The sequence below is a fragment of the Balaenoptera acutorostrata genome, chromosome 3, assembly GCF_949987535.1.
Source record: "Balaenoptera acutorostrata chromosome 3, mBalAcu1.1, whole genome shotgun sequence".
NCBI lineage: Eukaryota > Metazoa > Chordata > Mammalia > Artiodactyla > Balaenopteridae > Balaenoptera > Balaenoptera acutorostrata.
In genome coordinates this window covers 113,374,878-113,394,765 of record NC_080066.1, presented here as the reverse complement: position 1 = coordinate 113,394,765, position 19,888 = coordinate 113,374,878, and the positions used below count along the sequence as shown (strand labels likewise).

General features: G+C 35.3%; 1 protein-coding gene across 5 annotated transcripts in view; it reads left to right on the top strand.

The window, feature by feature from the left end:
* HECTD1 (HECT domain E3 ubiquitin protein ligase 1) overlaps nt 1-19,888 on the top strand; it is a 93,644-nt gene that overhangs the window by 41,161 nt on the left and 32,595 nt on the right. For all 5 annotated transcript variants that reach the window (XM_057544686.1, XM_057544683.1, XM_057544682.1 and 2 more), the window contains exons 11-19: nt 4,184-4,322; nt 4,512-4,682; nt 9,380-9,602; nt 10,120-10,383; nt 10,488-10,564; nt 14,883-15,017; nt 15,877-16,023; nt 17,104-17,198; nt 19,469-19,574. In XM_057544686.1, coding sequence (XP_057400669.1) covers nt 4,184-4,322; nt 4,512-4,682; nt 9,380-9,602; nt 10,120-10,383; nt 10,488-10,564; nt 14,883-15,017; nt 15,877-16,023; nt 17,104-17,198; nt 19,469-19,574 — 1,357 coding nt within the window. The remainder of the gene's footprint in view (nt 1-4,183; nt 4,323-4,511; nt 4,683-9,379; nt 9,603-10,119; nt 10,384-10,487; nt 10,565-14,882; nt 15,018-15,876; nt 16,024-17,103; nt 17,199-19,468; nt 19,575-19,888) is intronic.

Sequence of the window (19,888 nt, the reverse complement as noted above, 5' to 3'; positions counted from 1 at the left end):
GTGATTGATTAAAAAAATATATACTTGTCATTATTAAAAACAATCTGGAATAGGTTACAACCTAATTTTTTACCATTTCAGTTTAAAATTTGATCAGAAGAGTAAGCGTATGTACTCTAATCAGGCAGTTAAAGGAGGATCTGTATATATGGAATATATCAACTTTAGCTATTATCTATCAGTATTGGCCTGTGTGCATTGTCTGTTCAGGAAATAAAAGACAGGCAACAGATCAATGAAGCCTTCAGAACAGAGGATAGCAGTTTTACTGGTAGAGCATTTTGTAAAAACCTGATTATTTTCTCTGTGAGATATTTCTTCCCAGTTTTATTGAGATGTAATTGACGTGTATCACTGTATTAAAGTGTATAACGTAATGATTTGATATATGTATCTGTAATATTAGACTGAGGACTTCACATTTTGCTTTTGAAGAAAGGCTACTTAGAATTTTGAAGAGGTGTGGTAAATATACATCTTTGGAGTTAGTGTCAATAATGGGACAGATATTGAGTAAACTTTTCAGCAGCAGAAATCCTTGAGGATCCATTTGTTTATTTTTTAAATCACAATTTGATTGAGAGGAAAGTAGACATGGTTGGATAAAGGGGGAATTGTTCTAGGATGAGAATATTAAATAATCTAAAGATATAAATTCTTCCAAAGTTAATTTATAGAATGCAGTTTGAAAGAAAATAACTATAGAATTTGCTTTAGAACTTGACAGATCTTAAAGTTCTTCTGGAAGAATAAATAGGTGAGATTATTAAAGAAAAATCTGAATAGTGGCTAGTGTAAACTTTCAGTAATTAAATCTTTATGATAACTAGCCCAAGAGTTTATAAATCATTGGAGTAGACTAGCCCTCCAAACAGAAACAATTGTGTTTAGAAATTGAATGTATTATAGTGGTAAATTATATAATATATTAATATTTTATAATATATTAATATAATATATTAAATGGTATTAGAATATTTGCTTTGTGGTTTGATTAAAAATCAGCTTAGTCCTTTACATTGTGTATTTAAATAAATTTTAAATTTATTTAAAATAAATTAAAAAAAATAAAACCTTCGGAAAACAAAAAAAATATTCTCGAAAGTTTATCAGAACTTGGTAGGAAGAATGACTTTTTTTTTTAAAGTATTTATTTATTTATTTATTTATGGCTGTGTTGGGTCTTTGTTTCTGTGCGAGGGCTTTCTCCAGTTGCGGCAAGTGGGGGCCACTCTTCATCGTGGTGCACGGGCCTCTCACTGTCGCGGCGGCCTCTCTTGTTGCGAAGCACAGGCTCCAGACGCGCAGGCTCAGCAATTGTGGCTCACGGGCCCAGCCGCTCCGCGGCACGCAGGATCCTCCCAGACCAGGGCTCGAACCCGTGTCCCCTGCATTGGCAGGCAGACTCTCAACCACTGCGCCACCAGGGAAGCCCCAGGAAGAATGACTTTTAAAACTTGTTTGTGTTAGTCCTATCTGTCATTTAAAATATATTCTATGTAAAAAAACAAAACTGCATATCAGCAACAGTATTACCCATAACCATGAAAGTGACAGAAATATAAACTTGTAATCCAGATAAATCTGCCAGCAAATTGGTATTTGTTAGCAAGTATGACCAAGGGATACTAACTTTATTATGCAGAGAACACATACAATTTTTTGGTCAAAGTATAAATGCCAACTTAAATAAATTAGCCAATGACATTATGGTACAGTGCTCAAGATGAAAAAGAAAACAACAGGGAAAAATGTATCCCCTTACTAGTAGAAACCAAAACATTTAAAAGTAAAACTTCATGTCCTTTTCACCCATTAGACATTTAAGAAACTTTTTTTTTTTTACAAAAGTAACAAAATTTTAGTGAATTAGTACATCCATATCTACTGATAATTTAAGCTGTTAACAGTCCTTTTGTCCCCTAGCTTTTTATTGAGGCATAACTGACATATAAAATTGTAAGATTTTAAAAATGTACATCTTAGTGATTTGATATGTGTATACATTGTGAAAGGATTCCCCTCATTTAGTTAATCAGCATATCTGTCACTTCACGTATTTATCTTTGTGTATGTGTGTACATGTGTGTTTGAGAGAGAACATTTAGTCTTAGCAAATTTTAATTATACAATACAGTTTTATCAACTATAGTCACCATTTTTTATATTAAATGCTCAAACCTTATTCATCTTATAGCTGAAAGTTTGTACCCTTTTACCAACCTCTCCTTAATTCCCCCAGCCCCAGCCACTTTTCTACTGTTTCTAGAAGTTTGACTTTTCTTTTTTTTTTAGATCCTCATTTAAGTGATATAAGGCAGTATTTGTCTTTCTCTGGCTTATTCACTTAGCATAATGCCCTTGAGGTCCATCCATGTTGTCACTTAACAGATTTTTTAAAAAATCAGTTTGCGGAGTATGGATTCAGTATTGATGCACATTCAGTACGTACGAAAATATTTAGACTCTTGGATCCAAGAATCCCTCTACTGAAGAAATAAAACTGTTCACCAAAAATAATGCTATTTATAATAGAAAAGCCAGTAAACTGAATGCTTATGATTTATATAATAGTGTTAAGCAGGAAAATTTTACGTTATGAATATTATGCATAGTGTACTGGTTAAGAGATGAGTTTGAGTTGAGGCTCTAATTTATTAGCCCTGTGACCTTAGTCGAATTACCTTTCTTTGTCTCATTTTTTTTTCATCTGTAAAACTGAGCTAATAAAACCTACTTCATAGGGGATTTGGTGGGTGGATTAAATGAGGTGTAAAGTTTTTAAAATATATACAGGTGTTCCTGGCTCATTATGACTCAGCATGGTAGTGACAGATAGCCAGATAGGTAGACAACATATAAACATTCTTATGCTATTTTAATTGAAATAAATCATGATATAAAATTATTATTATACATAAATACTGATTTTGCAACCAAATATAAATTGCCGTTAACAAACACTGGAAGGAACTAATCCTGTTAGAGCAGTTTGCCCTCCATCTGCCTACTATTTTCTCTAATGTACTTGTATTTGTAATAAAACATGTTTTTTTTTTTTTTTAAAACATGTTTTAAAATGAAAGAATACATGAAATTCACCTAGAGAGAGTTATGAAATACATCAAGACCACATTCTGTAGGAATACAGCTGTCAGATACCTCTCTTGGATTTCAATAGTGATTTTTTGCCTCTCCATCCTTCCTGTGGAGAAGTCACCTCAAGGGCAATGATATCTACAGCTTGGTGCACAGACTATTGTTAGATGCTCAGAAAACATGTGTTAAAAGTATTATTGACTTTTATGTAATAGACCAGTGTATTATAATTTAAATGTGTGTGGATATTTGTGTATTTTATTTTAAAAGAACAAATCGCTTATAAAATTGAGGTTAGTTTGTGTGACATTATTGAGTATCTTCTATGTTCTAAGTAAAGCAGTGGATAATAGAAGGGAAAGGAGTCATGCGAAGTTGTTAACAATGGGAATATTTAAGGGCATGGGATTACTAGGATCTCATTTATATGAGAATATCATTATAATGAACATGTCTTAAATTTGACAAAGGACAAAAATGCTTAATTTGAAATATGAGTTCCATATACACCATCAGGTGTTTTGAGTTAAGAGTTTTATATTTGGGGTTATAGATGCCATTTATTAGTAATTGTGTTACTTTTGATTTTCTAAAATTATCATGGCATGTTAGCAGTCATGCTGGTTAATATAAAATAGCACATGTAAGAAAATTACAAAAATAATTTGTTTTAATGAGCTCAATATATTAATAGTAGAAAAATGAAATTCCCTCAAAAAGTGAACATAAACCTAGTGCTAGTATTGTCTTAGTTTTTTGTATTCTTTTAAAGAAAATTTTTTTTATTGGAGTATAGTTGATTTACAATGTTGTGTTAGTTTCTGCTGTACAGCAAAGTGAGTCAGTTGTAGATACACATATCCATTTTTTAAAATTCTGTTCCCATATAGGTCATTACAGAGTATTGAATAGAATTCCCTGTGCTATTCAGTAGGTTCTTATTAATTACATTCTTTTATTAAGTGTATATTTTAGCAGAGTATTTAAAACTTAAATTGGATATTTTGGTTTTCATTAGTGTTGCCTTTTGTTTTATTTTAGCTTCTTACCATGGCTAACTAAAATTCTTTTTTTACTTTTCAAGGAAAGCAAGTCTTGCTCTGATTCGAAAAATGATTCATTTTTGCTCTGAAGCACTCTTGAAAGAAGTTTGTGATTCTGATGTTGGTCACAATTTGCCTACAGTACTAGTGGAAATCACTGCAACAGTTCTTGATCAAGAGGTCAGTTTATTATCTTTATTGAAACTCCTGTAGCTTTAATTCCCATTAGATAGTAGTCAGTAAAATAATTTAACTTGTGTCCTAATTTTATTAAATCATTTTGTCTGTACAAATGATTGCATTTGTCTACTCCACACAGCTAAACTTATTTTTATCATTTTCCCTTAATTTCCTTTTTTTTCCCCCCAGGACGACGATGATGGCCACTTGCTGGCTTTGCAGATCATAAGGGACTTAGTAGATAAAGGTGGTGATATTTTTTTGGATCAGCTAGCCAGACTTGGTGTAATTAGCAAAGTGTCAACTTTGGCAGGTCCTTCCTCTGATGATGAGAATGAAGAGGAATCAAAACCAGAGAAAGTGAGTGGTCTTAATTGCAGTGGTATCTGTCAGGAATAGGGTTTCTTTTGAGGAAATGTAGTTCCAATTACCGTGGGTTTTGACAAAATAATGGCAGTATGGAGTAGTATTATAATTTCTAAAAATTTGGTCACTTTTCTTTTAAAATATATCATTGGTAAAATATAAAACTTGAAGAAAAGTTGCAAATAAAGAATATCAGAACGTCCTCTATCCAAAATCACTAATTATTGACATTTTGTTCCATTTGCTTTATTACTTACAAAGACATACGTGTGCATGCACATTTAAAACATATTATTTGAGGGAATTCGCTGGCGGTCCAGTGGTTGGGACTCCGAGCTTTCACTGCCAAGGGCCCGGGTTTGATCCCTGGTTGGGGAACTAAGATCCCATAAGCCACGTGGCATGGCCAAAATAATAATAATAATGATAATAATAATAATAAAATATATTATTTGAGAGAAGCTGGATACATAGTGCCCCTTTCTGTAAATTTATTTATTTATTTATTTTTTTGTTTTGGCCGCACCTCGTGGCATGCGGAACTTCCCTGAATAGGGATTGAACTCGTGCCCTCTGCAGTGGAAGCACGGAGTCTTAACCACTGGATCGCCAGGGAAGTCAGTGCCCCTTTTTATACCTAAAATCTTCACCAAAAAACCAGGACATTGTCTTATATAATCCTAGTGTAGTTATTAAAATCAGAAAATTTAATATTTATAGAAAATGTTATCTAATCCAGAGACTGTATTCAAATTTGCCATTGCCCTAATAGCAATGCCCGCCTGCGGCCCACGCCACCCCCCCAGAATCCGGTCCAGGAGCACATTACATTTCATTGTCATGTTGTTCCATTTCTCAGCCTTTCTTTTTCTTTCATAGCCTTGACATTTTTTTGAAGAGGACAGACCACTTAATTTGGACAGTGACCCTCACGTTGTGTTTGTGCCATGTTTCTTCATAATTAGATTCAGGTTGTGTGTTTTTAAGCAGAAAGACTGTAGAGGTGATGTTATGGCCTTCTCATGTGTAAAATGTGCCTTTTTAGAGGCACGTGATGTCTGTTTGCACTCTTGCTGTTGAAGTTAACTTGGATCGGTTGTGTTTGTCTCTACCAGGTTTCTCTATTGTAAAGATACTTTTTCCCTTTTGTAATTAATAAGTAATTTGTGGGGAGATAATTTGAGACTATGCAAATATGCTGTTTCTCTTTAAACTTTTATCCACTAGTTTCAGTACCTATCGATAATTCTTGCCTTAGATTGCATATTTAAAAATATGCCTTATTTGTCTCTACCAATTGCCAGCAATGATTTAGTCCTACCATTTAGTGAATGCTTCCTACATATTAGTGACTGAGTATTAATAGTTTTGAGAGAATGGTAGAGTATGGATTGTAATTGCAGAATCCTGAGTGGTTGAGTGTATATGTGTGTTTCCTAAATTACTGGAGATTTAACAAAAAACAAAACAAGAAGTGATATCTGGGTTCATCCCCCTGGAATTCTTTCATTCAAGAAATAGGTTACAGGGGCTTCCCTGGTGGCGCAGTGGTTGAGAGTCTGCCTGCCAATGCAGGGGACACGGGTTCGAGCCCTGGTCTGGGAAGATCCCATGTACCGCGGAGCAACTGGGCCCGTGAGCCACAATTACTGAGCCTGCGCGTCTGGAGCCTGTGCTCCGCAACAAGAGAGGCCACGATAGTGAGAGGCCCGCGCACCGCGATGAAGAGTGGCCCCCGCTCCCCACAACTAGAGAAAGCCCTCGCACAGAAACGAAGACCCAACACAGCCATAAATAAATAAGTAAAATTAAAAAAATAAATAAATAAAGAAATAGGTTACAGATCCCAGCGGTCTTTGTAGAAGTTAACAAGCAAACATTTATATGAAAATGATAGGAACCTAGAATAGCCAAAACATCCTTGAAAATGAACAAAGTTGAAGGACATACACCAGCAGATTTCAAGTCTTTATAAAGCTATAGTAAGCAAGAAAGTGTGGTAGTGGTGTAAAAATAGATTAATGACCCACACATATATGGTCAGTTGTTCAAACAGTGCTAAGGTAATTCAGTCACAAAAGGATGGTCTCTTTAAAAATGATGCTTGAACAAGTGGATAACAAATGCAGAAATATGAACTCTTACCCCTTTTAACAAAAAAAAAGAAATCATGAACTGAAATGGCTGGGCTAAAACTGTAAGGCTTCTAGAGGAAAAAGAAGAAAATCTTAGTGACCTTGAGCTTGACAGAGATTTCTTAGATAGGACATTAAAAGATTATATTATAAAAGAACAAAAAAAATAAATTGTTTTCATTAAAATTAAACCTTTGTTCTTCACACTACATTATTATTATTTTTTTAATATATTTATTTATTTATTTGGCTGCACGGGGTCTTAGTTGCAGCACACGGGATCTTCATTGTAGCATGCAGGATCTTTTAGTTGCAGCATGCGAACTTTTCGTTGCGGCACGTGGGATCTAGTTCCCTGATCAGGGATCTAACCCGGGCCCCTTGCATTGGCAGTGCAGTCTTAGCCACTGGACCACCAGGGAAGTCCCCAAAATACATTACCTGGAAATGAGAAGACAAGCCAGAAAATTCTTTGAGATTTTATTTGTCTGAAAATATCTCCTTCTTTTGTTTGTTTTTTGGCTGCACTGCCTGGCTTGTGGGATCTTAGTTCCCTGACCATAGATTGAACCCCTACCCCCTGCAGTGGAAGTGTGAAGTCCTAACCAGTGGACTGATTTTGGCCTTCATTTTTTTTTTTTCCTATTTTATAAATAAATAAATAAATAAATTTATCTATCTATGCCGTGTTGGGTCTTCGTTGCTGTGTGCGGGCTTTCTCTAGTTGCAGTGAGCGGCAGCTACTCTTTGTTGTGGTGCGCAGGCTTCTCATTGCAGTGGCTTCTCTTGTTGAGGAGCACGGGCTCTAGGCGCACAGGCTCAGTAGTTGTGCACGGGCTTAGTTGCTCAGTGGCACGTGGGATGTTCCTGGACCAAGGATCGAACCTGTGTCCCCTGCACTGGCAGGTGGATTCTTAACCACCGCACCACCCGGGAAGTCCCTTGGCCTTCATTTTCAATGGACATTTTCAGTTCCTGCAGGGACTTTTGGCTGATCATTTTCCAGCGCTTGAAAAGATATTTCATTGTCACCTGATGTGCATAGTCTCTACTGAGATGTTTTCTTCCTCTGGCTGCTTTTAAGACTTTATAACTTGTTTTTAGCAATTTGACTTTGATGTGCTTAGCTGTTTGGTTTGTGTGTGTGCATGCACATGTGGGTTTTCTGCCCCTGCTCAGGATTATTTAATTTTTTTTGGTCTGTGGGCTTACAGTTACATCACATCTGGAAAAATTTTGAACTGTTGGTATGATGATTTTCCACTCTGGCTGTTAGGAATGCAAATGTCTGACCACCCTGTGTGACCTCTGAATTGTTCACCTTACCATTTTCAAGTCATTCTTTGCTCTGCCTTATGGAACATCACCTGTACACAGATGGTCTGGTACTCAGTAGAGATGTCCTGGTGACCACTTTGCACATTTCTAGAGGTCTTTTGTGCTTGACTCCCTGATCCTGAACTCATCCACCACATATTCCATTTGCCTTAATCTCTTCAAACACAGATCTCCATTTCCTCAACTTTCACTGCTGGACTCTGTGTTCCCTCTTCTTAAGACCTTAGCCAGAAACTCTGTCTGAGCCTAAGGGGCTTACATTATTTGTTTCTGTTTTCTGGGAGATCATGTAGTCCTGCGTTGCTTGTTGTCCAGTTTTTGAAAACACTTTTTCATGTATTTTGTCTGGTTTTTTTAGTTGTTGACAGTGGATAGGCAAGTCTTGATCCTTATTAATCTGTCATGGCCTGGAGCACAAGAACTTATGTTTAGGGAAATTTATAATCCATATTTTACAATCTTATTTTAGTGTTATAAGCTAAGTACTACTTCAGGGAAGAAGCATGTAAAAGATACATTTAGAACAATTTTAAGTATGATAAGTCTTTATAAAGTCTAAAAGTACTTTACCCATACATGCATGCGTGCACACACATGCCAAGATCATATATGTTAATGATGAATATTCTTAATATTAAATGTTGTCAACAAAATAAAAATTTTTTGGATGCCGGGGTAGGCAAACAGTGTTTACAAGTTATTTTTCTTTTAAACACGCTATAGCTAACATTTTTATGATTATAGAAATAATCTAGTATATTTGATTCACTTGGCTAAGGGTGGGAACTTATAAATTATATTGTTAAAACACATTTCTGGTGATTCTTTTGCGCGCTAGGTTTGGATACCATTGATCTAGTGTAAACATTCATTTTTTACAAATAATCTGTTAGGCCCAGAGATATGGTGAGTTTATCAAGTCCTAGATAATTAGCTAATAGTGTGTAAACCTAATCCATTTGTCTTCTTTACCATTATACCTGGAAATGTTATAACTTAGGTTATTATGTGAATTTCTTAACTTTTTTTTAGGATGGACTTTTAAGATTATAAGTAATTAGTTGAATCAGAATATGTATTAAACTACAGGCAGCTGAATACTATATTCAGGATGTTTTAATTCTAAATTTGATTCATGGTCATGTTTTTATAAGTACTTATGAATATTTGGAATATAAGTTATTTCCCATGTTTCATTGAATAATTTTACACATTTAGGAAGATGAACCACAGGAAGATGCTAAAGAATTGCAGCAGGGTAAGCCATATCATTGGAGAGACTGGTCCATCATTAGGGGAAGGGACTGCTTATATATATGGAGTGATGCAGCAGCCTTGGAACTATCTAATGGCAGTAATGGATGGTTTAGATTTATCTTGGATGGAAAACTTGCCACCATGTATTCAAGTGGTAGTCCTGAAGGTGGATCGGATAGTTCAGGTAATATTTTGTTTCTGTTAAAATGTTTTACTAGTTTCTGTAATTTTGATAATTTGTTTTTCTGCTCATATTTTTGCTACCATTGTCATAGCAGTAGCACGTCCTTGATGATCATATGGCCATTTCTTTAATATTAACAGAGAAAAATGATTGTACCATGAAAGCATTTCATACTTTTTTATTGTATGAGACAAGGAATAGCATTGTATCAATATCTACTTTTACTGTCTCCATCCTTTAGGTAAAGGTGCCTCTTATCACGTAATGATGAATTGCACATGTGTAATGCTGTCTCAAATTATATCTTTTCCCAAAAGCCTTCTACTTTAAAAAATTATGGCTGCAGGATTGTTTTAATGCTTGAACCTAAATAATATCAAACCAGTGAGAGTATATCAAGGAACAAAACTTTAATGAAAGTTTTTTAATAAAATTTATATTTCAATAGGTAGTTTCATTAAAAAAATGGAATATTTGAAAGGAATGAAGTTTTAAAACAAACATTTTGTCTTTATAGAAAGCAGAAGTGAATTCTTAGAGAAGTTACAAAGAGCTCGAGGCCAAGTAAAGCCATCTACTTCAAGTCAACCTATACTCTCAGCACCAGGACCCACTAAACTCACTGTAGGGAACTGGTCACTAACATGTTTGAAAGAAGGAGAAATTGCTATTCATAACTCAGATGGCCAGCAAGCAACGATATTGAAAGAAGATTTACCTGGTTTTGTGTTTGAATCTAATAGAGGAACCAAGCATTCATTTACTGCAGAAACTTCTCTGGGTAAGTATGTAGGTATGTCAGTTTAACAGATAAGAATAAATGAATATGTTAAATTGCAATAAAATATGTTCTGTGAAATACCTTTTTTTTTTTATTTTTTGAAGGTTCAGAATTCGTGACTGGCTGGACTGGCAAAAGAGGCAGAAAACTAAAATCTAAGTTAGAAAAAACTAAGCAAAAGGTATTATTTACGGGATTTGCTTTGTTTTTTGTCTTTTAAACTGATGTAGCAAGGTTTCAGGGGTAGATTGTAGACATTTAAAAAATTGAGCCATGTAACATAAGCTACCCTAATTTAATGTATTTTTAGTTTTCCTTTTTCTGTGCTCATTATCTTATTTTCCACAATATTGTATACATTTACTTGTAGTTTTTTTTTTTTTTTTTAATAATACCTACTTCATACAGCTGTTATGAACGTTAATTTTAGAGGTACTCTATAGAAAGACCTGGCATTATTTTTTTTTTAATTCTTTATTTTTTTTTATTTATTTATTTTTGGCTGTGTTGGGTCTTCGTTTCTGTGCGAGGGCTCCCTCCAGTCGCGGCAAGCGGGGGCCACTCCTCATTGTGGTGCGCGGGCCTCCTACTATCATGGCCTCTCCTGTTGTGGAGCACAGGCTCCAGACGCGCAGGCTCAGTAGTTGTGGCTCACGGGCCCAGTTGCTCTGCGGCATGTGGGATCCCCCCAGACCAGGGCTCGAACCCGTGTCCCCCGCATTGGCAGGCAGACTCTCAACCACTGCGCCACCAGGGAAGCCCTACTTGTAGTTTTTATACATACAGTAAACACCAACATTAAAATAGAAACAAAATTGAGACGAAGTATAAAATTTAAATTATTTTAAAATTATTTGAGTTATTAATGTCCCAGAGACTTTAAACTCATGCTTTAATTATGATTAATGATAGTAGTATTTTTAGTGATGTAGTGAGATTGAAAATGCATTATTATAATTTACAGTCTTGATTTAATACTTTGTGATGAATCAATCTGAATTCCTGGTTCTAGATTCAGATAATTTGATACTTAGTTTAATGGCCATCTCAGATGAAATCACTGTTTCAAAAAGATACAGGAGCAAATATGTTACTGACTCCAGGAGCAAATATGTTATTGACTCATATTACTAATTTTTAAATTCTATCCATGTATTATGCATTGGTTTTTTCAAAAATAAAGCCATTATATTTCTTTCTTTCTTTTTTTTTTAAATTGGGGTATAGTTGTTTTACAATGTTATGTTAGTTTCTACTGTACAGTGAAGCGAAGCAGAGTTCCCTGTGCTATACAGCAGTTTCTTATTAGTTATGTTTTATACATATTAGTATATATATATATATCAGTCCCAATCTCCCAGTTCATCCTACCCCACCCCACCCCGCTTTCCCCCCACTTGGTGTCCATACGTTTGTTTTCTACATCCATGTCTCTATATTATATTTCTTTCTTTAAAAAATATTTATTTATTTATTTATTCATTCATTCATTCATTCGGCTGTGCCGGGTCTTAGTTGTGGCACTCGGGATCTTCATTGCTGTATGCGGGTTCTTGGTTGTGGCATGCTGGATCTTCAGTTGCAGCATGCAGGATCCTCAGTTGCAGCATGTGGGCTCTTTAGATGAGGCATGCGAACTCTTAGTTGTGGCAACCGAACTGTTAGTTGTGGCAGGCGAACTCTTAGTCACAGCATGCGAACTCTTAGTCGCAGCATGTGGGATCTAGTTCCCTGACCAGGGTTCGAACCTGGGCCCCCTGCATTGGGAGGGCAGAGTGTTAACCACTGGACCACCAGGGAAGTCCCAAGCCATTATATTTCCATCTTTATTATATCAATTGTTCTTGAATTTTTTAATTTTTGAAAGAAAATAAAATCTCATAGTTAGATTCAGTATCTTCTGATGACACATTTTAATTTTACCTATAATAATGATATAGTTTTTTCATATAGTATGTGAAGAATGCTTTTGGGTGATTGGGATGGGGGGTACTTGTGTGGCTTTGGCCATAGGAATAGTCATAAGGGGTTTTATTTGGAGCACTATATTATATAATATATATATTCATTCATGTCTTCATTTCCAGTTGTAAATTTGCTAGGCTATCCCAGAGATATTCCACATTTCCACATGCTAGACCTGGGAAAGAAAATTGCTTGCTTGCTTGCTTGCTTTCTCTTGCTCCCTCTATCTCTCTTGCTTTCTTTAATTTATAAATATATATTGGGCTTCCCTGGTGGCGCAGTGGTTGAGAATCTGCCTGCCAATGCAGGGGGCATGGGTTCGAGCCCTGGTCTGGGAAGATCCCACATGCCGCGGAGCAACTAGGCCCGTGAGCCACAACTACTGAGCCTGCGCGTCTGGAGCCTGTGCTCCGCAACAAGAGAGGCCGTGATAGTAAGAGGCCCGCGCACCGCGATGAAGAGTGGCCCCCGCTTGCCGCAACTGGAGAAAGCCCTTGCACAGAAACAAAGTGCCGCAACTGGAGAAAGCCCTTGCACAGAAACAAAGACCCAACACAGCCAAAAATAAATAAATAAAAAAAAATATATTACCTCTATAGCTATATATTATTCCATGATTGCTTCTGTGTTTTTCAAAAAAGAGTGTGAAGCCAGAGGTTTTTTTCCAATTCAGGATATCTTAAGGGCAATTTGAGGAAGAAATATCTCAATTGAAGGTAGCCATTAGATGGTAAAAGGAATTTGAACTAAATACAGTTTTCATTTTCATGATAGTTGTGTTCTATAAAATTGCCATGAATACTGAACCATTGCTTCTTGGAGAAATACAGGTTTAGGTTCCTGTGAGGCTCTGGTCACATTTTTTTTTTTTTTAATAAATTTATTTATTTATTTATTTATTTTTGGCTGTGTTGGGTCTTCATTTCTGTGCGAGGGCTTTCTCCAGTTGCGGCGAGCGGGGGCCACTCCTCATCGCGGTGCGCAGGCCTCTCACTGTCATGGCCTTTCCCGTTGCAGAGCACAGGCTCCATACGCGCAGGCTCAGTAGTTGTGGCTCACGGGCCTAGTTGTTCCATGGCATGTGGGATCTTCCCAGACCAGGGCTCGAACCTGTGTCCCCTGCATTGGCAGGCTGATTCTTAACCACTGCGCCACCAGGGAAGCCCTCTGGTCACATTTTTAAAGTTTTTGCTGCACTGTGCTTGCCGAAAAATGACTGTGAAAAGTGCTGCAAGTATTGATTTGTGGATTACAAATGAATTTTAGTGACTAGTTGATTTCACAAATATTAAATTCTCAAATAATGAGGCTCAGCTGTAATTCTTTATAAAGCTACCGGTCAGCTTTCTCAGGAGTTTTTTGGAATAACTGATGTTGTATTAACCAACAAATCTAGATTAACTCACAGGGAACTGAACTTTTACAGTACAAAAGAAAAGTAAATCAAGGAGGATATAGTCTCAGTCCTGTAGTTTCATTTTCTTAAAAAAATTTGATTATTGATTCAGATCCTTGAAATCAGTAGTAAATCAGTGATCATGTGGCTATTCTTTTGCGTATGAAAGCAGTATATATCAACATATAGTAATTTTAGGTAAAAATAATTTTAACTATTAGTTTTAACCTGTTTTTATTTCTTAATATTGTTTATAAAGGAATAGTTTCTTCAGTGTTGTCTGATATCTAGAACTTACTTATCTTTTAATTCTGAAAGGCACACTAAAATAGAATGGGATGGTACTATTAATTCATTTAGGGAGTGAAATTTTTTCTGTTACATTAGAGCTATGCTTGTGATTTAAATGAAATCACATAAATCTTAAATTTACATTATTTAAGCATATATTTTAAAGAATGTTACGTACTAAATTTCATCAGACCCAAGCCATGGACATGTGTGGGTTGCTCTCTCAAATAACATTAATTGAACTTAAATGAGAGGTAATTAGTGCCCAAACTGATAATACAGTCATTCTTTCTCTTGATGAAATGTATAAATACATGAGCATCCTATATACTTTGTGTGAATAATATAAATAGAAAAAAGACATAATAAAGTACACTCCAGACTGTTAAAAGGTTCAACTTCAGTTGATGGAATTATAAATGGCTTAATTTTCTTTCTTTCTTTCTTTTTCCTTCTTTTTTCTTTCTTTCTTTTTTTTTTTTTTGCTTATTTGTATTTTCTAATTGGTTCACCATAAAACAGGTTACTTTTATTAAAAAGAGCAAAGTTACCTTTTTATAGGTTTAATTTGATTTAAATGAAATAAGCTCCTATTTGGTATATGAATACAAAGTTTAAAAATTAAAATTATAAGTTCTTTGATTTGACATTGCTAAAATCTGCTAGAGTAGTTTTTCAACCATGCGAACTTCTTGATGTATATGAATAGAAGTAGTAACATTTTTTGGAACTCGATACTGGCACAAACATCTTAATTCTAAAGGTTGCATGTATATATTTAAAAGCAAGATTTGGTAAAATTATTAATTATAATAAAAATTCACATTTACTATTTTTATTTTGGTAGGTACGAACCATGGCTCGAGATTTATATGATGACCACTTTAAAGCTGTTGAAAGCATGCCTCGTGGAGTAGTGGTAACACTCAGAAACATAGCAACTCAGTTAGAGTCATCTTGGGAACTTCATACAAATAGACAAGTACGTTAGCCTCTAGATTTTATGACACACAGTGATCTTGGTTTAGTTTTTTCCCTTTATCTTTTATATTCTGGGTATTGATTAGGGGTCAGCAAATTATCACCCATGGGCTAAATTTTGTATGGTTTTGTGAGGTAAGAAGGGTTTTTACATTTCTAAATGGTTGAACACAAATCAAAAGTAAGAATAATATTTCATGATACCTGAAAATTATATGCATGTGTAAAGTCAGTGTCCATAGTAGTGTTATTGCTCACAGCCATGCTCATTTATTTACATACTGTCCGTGACTGCTTTAGTGGCTACAATGGCAGACTTAAACAGGTGTGACCAAGATATGTGATGTGGCCTGTGAAGCCTAAAATATTTACAGTCGGCCCTTTACAAAAGAGTTTACCAGGCCTGGTAGAGATAATTTGCATTAATAATTTGAATTTCTTTTTTTTTTTTTTAATTTTTATTTATTTATTTATGGCTGTGTTGGGTCTTCGTTTCTGTGCGAGGGCTTTTTCTAGTTGCAGCAAGCGGGGGCCACTCCTCATCGCGGCGTGCGGGCCTCTCACTATCGCGGCCTCTCTTGTTGCGGAGCACAGGCTCCAGACGCGCAGGCTCAGTAATTGTGGCTCACGGGCCTAGTCGCTCCGCGGCATGTGGGATCTTCCCAGACCAGGGCTCGAACCCGTGTCCCCTGCATTGGCAGGTAGATTCTCAACCACCGCGCCACCAGGGAAGCCCTGAATTTCTTAATCTAATTTAGTATCTAATTTATTTTCATGGTAATTGATGCTCTGATAAATTATGTTAAGACCTGTTTGTTTTTTCGATTGTCTTCAATTAAAAAAATTTTTGTTTCTTTTAGTGTATTGAGAGTGAGAACACTTGGAGAGATTTAATGAAGACAGCTTTAGAAAATCTAATTGTACTTTTGAAGGATGAAAACACAATTTCACCATATGAAATGTGCAGTAGTGGCTTGGTGCAAGCGCTTCTTACTGTTTTAAATAATGTAAGTTTATGAAGTAGTACAGAATGAGGTATATAGTTAAAAAAAATATTTTTAACTACACTTTGACAGAGTGAGATTTACTTTGTTTTTGTCAAGATGTATTAAAAAACTGAGTAGTAAATGTTAACATTTATAATTTTTCCAGCCTTTCAAGTTTTATCATTAGTTTGAGCCAGTTGAATTAAATAATTGAGTTTATTTAGATTGTTTTGGTTACCTGATTATAATTTGTTCAAGATTTGTTTGAACAAAACACTTGCTTGTAGTAGCCTAAGATTTAACATTATTCACTGCTGTGATTTCCTCGTAACTTAACATAAAATGGAGTTAGTCTGTAGGCCTTTTTTAATACCTAAAATATTTGCATAAAATTAATTTATGAGCATTGGCAATTTAGGAAGTTTATGTGAATATTTGACAAGTATTTGCTAATAACCTTATATTTCTCTTCAATTTAGTCTGCATTACTATCTCTTTATTGTGATAAAATTTTTTCCTTTATTTTAATGAAAGGTGTGTATATATGTACACCCACACACACACTTATTTTTAACGAATTCTAACAGAATAAATTATAAAAAGTGAAGGTTTTCTCCCCATTTTAGTTCTATTTGCCATTTTAATTTCTTGATCTTAATCATTGTACTTTAACTGCAGTCTAGTGTTTCCTTCATTATTTTTACCATTTTCATTTATTAAAATTATATTGATATAGCATCACTTTATATCACTTAGTAGTATCTATGAAATGATTGTTTTGATATACCAGTCATATTTTTTCTAATATTAATTAATGTAAATAGTACTGTTAAAATGTAAAATGTTCATAAATAATCTGAAATTACCTTGCATACCACTACAGTTTGAGAAAAGGAGTATAATTGCCACTCCATTATAACACTGAAGATATTAGCCATGATCTGCTAGTCATATAATGAAAAGAATTTTAATTGAAAGAAAATAATGATTTCACTTATATTGTATTGATAATTTTGTAATATATTTATATTCATCTTGCAGAATGTGTTTTGGTAAATTTCAGTAACAGCCTTAAAACTTTGTTTTTCCTTTTTTTTTAAGAGCATGGATTTAGATATGAAGCAAGATTGTAGTCAGCTGGTAGAAAGAATAAATGTTTTTAAAACAGCCTTTAGTGAAAATGAAGATGATGAAAGGTAAATCCCCAAATTTCTTTTAATTTGCTGTTTGCAGTGTTTGCAAGTTGATAGCTTTCCTTTAAAATAGAGCCTAGTATTATAGTGTTTATACACAAAGTAGGAACTTTTTTTTTTTTTTTTTAAGATATCATGGTGTCACTACGCATTCTTATTTATTTACTTATGGCTGTGTTGGGTCTTCGTTTCTGTGCGAGGGCCTTCTCCAGTTGCGGCAAGTGGGGGCCACTCTTCATCGTGGTGCACGGGCCTCTCATCATCGCGGCCTCTCTTGTTGCGGAGCACAGGCTCCAGACGCGCAGGCTCAGTAATTGTGGCTCACGGGCCTAGTTGCTCCGCGGCATGTGGGATCTTCCCAGACCAGGGCTCGAATCCATGTCCCCTGCATTGGCAGGCAGATTCTCAATCACTGTGCCACCAGGGAAGCCCGGAACTTTTTTATTCAGTACAAAAGTAGCTTATATTATAAATAGATAAAAAAGGAAAGATTTTTAAAGTATTTTTTAATCTAATGGAATAAAAGGAAGATTACATGTCTGCTGTGAATGCAACTGACCACTTATTTTATTTTATTTATTTATTTATTTTAATTTTTTACTTTTGTTTTAATTTATTTTATTTTTGGCTGCGTTGGGTCTTTGGTGCTGCATGCGGGCTTTCTCCAGTTGCGGCGAGTGGGGGCTACTCTTCATTGCAGTGCGCTGGCTTCTCATTGCAGTGGCTTCTCTTGTTGCGAAGCATGGGTTCTAGGTGTGCGGGCTTCCGTAATTGTGGCACGCGGGCTCAGTAGTTGTGGTTCACAGGCTCTAGAGCGCAGGCTCAGTAGTTGTGGCACACGGGCTTAGTTGCTCCGCAGCATGTGGGATCTTCCCGGACCAGGGCTCGAACCCGTGTCCCCTGCATTGGCAGGTGGATTCTTAACCACTGTGCCACCAGGGAAGCCCTGACCACTTATTTTAAATTAGATAATCTTTAAGATACAACTGGAAATTTGAACACTGATTAAATATTTGTTGATATTAAGTAGTAATTGTTCATTACCTTTTAGGTGTGGCAATGATATGATTTTATTTTTTAAGAATTCTTTTGTAGGGGTACATACCCAGAGTATTTCTGGGTGAAATGATATGTTATTTGGCATTTTCTTTTTTTTTTTAAATTTATTTATTTATTTGTTTATTTATTTGGCCGTGTTGGGTCTTTGTTGCTGCCCCTGGGCTTTCTGTAGTTGCAGTGAGCGGGGGCTACTCTTCGTTGTGGTGCACGGGCTTCTCATTGCAGTGGCTTCTCTTGTTGCGGAGCGTGGGCTCTAGGTGCATGGGCTTCAGTAGTTGTGGCTCGTGGGCTCTAGAGCACAGGCTCAGTAAATGTGGAGCATAGGCTTAGTTGCTCCGCAGCATGTGGGATCTTCCCGGACCAGGACTTGAACCCGTGCCCCCTGCGTTGGCAGGCAGATTCTTAACCACTGCACCACCAGGGAAGTCCCCTGGCATTTTCTTTGAAATATATAGGAAGGAGAGAAATGGGTGGGGATATAGATAGAAATCAATTGGCTATTAGTAGGTAATTGTTGAAGCTGGGTCATGAGTTGATGAAGGTGCATTTTACTATTTTATTGCTTTTGAATGTGATTGAATTTTTAAAATAATAAACAAAATTCAATTAATTCCATTAATTTAAATACCATTTTAAATGAGTGCATATTACATTATATGGATGTATAATAATTTATTGAAACAGTCTATTAAACATATTGGCTGTTTGCAAATTATTACTAATACTAAAATTTAAGCGTCTTGGTGGAAACATCTTTTTACATAAATTCCTTTAAATTGTATTACTGAGTTATTGATGATGTTTTAAAGGTTTTTGATGTAAATTGTCATGTTGTTTTCCAGAAATATTATACCAGTGTTGCCTTGCCAACAGTACTGTCATTTTCAAAACTCTGCTGCTTTATATATTCTTTTATATGTATCAAATATTATATAATAAAATAGTTTAAACTTTAAAAAATAAATTACATGTTAAATTATACATTACTTTGAATGCAGTTGATGAACATTTCATAAGAAAAATGAAATATTAAGTGAAGAAACTGAGTTATAAGATTATTTTTGCTTACTCATATGTAGTCTAATACAAAATTAAACTTCTCTTTGCATTAATAAAGAAAGTAGGGGGTCTGTATGAGGTTGGTTATTACAGTTTCTTTATGAACTTTAGCATGAACTTATATAAAAGCTCTTAACAATTATTTTTTTTCCTAGTCGACCAGCTGTTGCATTAATCCGAAAGTTAATAGCTGTACTAGAATCTATTGAACGTCTACCTCTCCATTTGTATGATACACCAGGATCCACTTATAACCTCCAGGTAACCATGGAAGATGCAGTTGCTATTATTGCTGAATGCATTTAGGAGCAGGCTTAGACAGTTTTCTTTAAAAAAACAAAACCAAAACACTTTTATATTTTATTAAAAAACGATTGTGCTTAATCATTGAAGACTTTAACCTTTAATGACATTTGATTGTTCTTTTTAATGACTCTTGAATGTATTGGTATTTTAATGTTTATTTTAGGTTTTAAATCATATTTGGTAGGTCATATTTGGCGAAAGACACTTTATCAGTGGGAAAGCAGAAAAGAGAGTCCTTCTGTTCTAGAATTATGAGTTAAGTCCCTTTG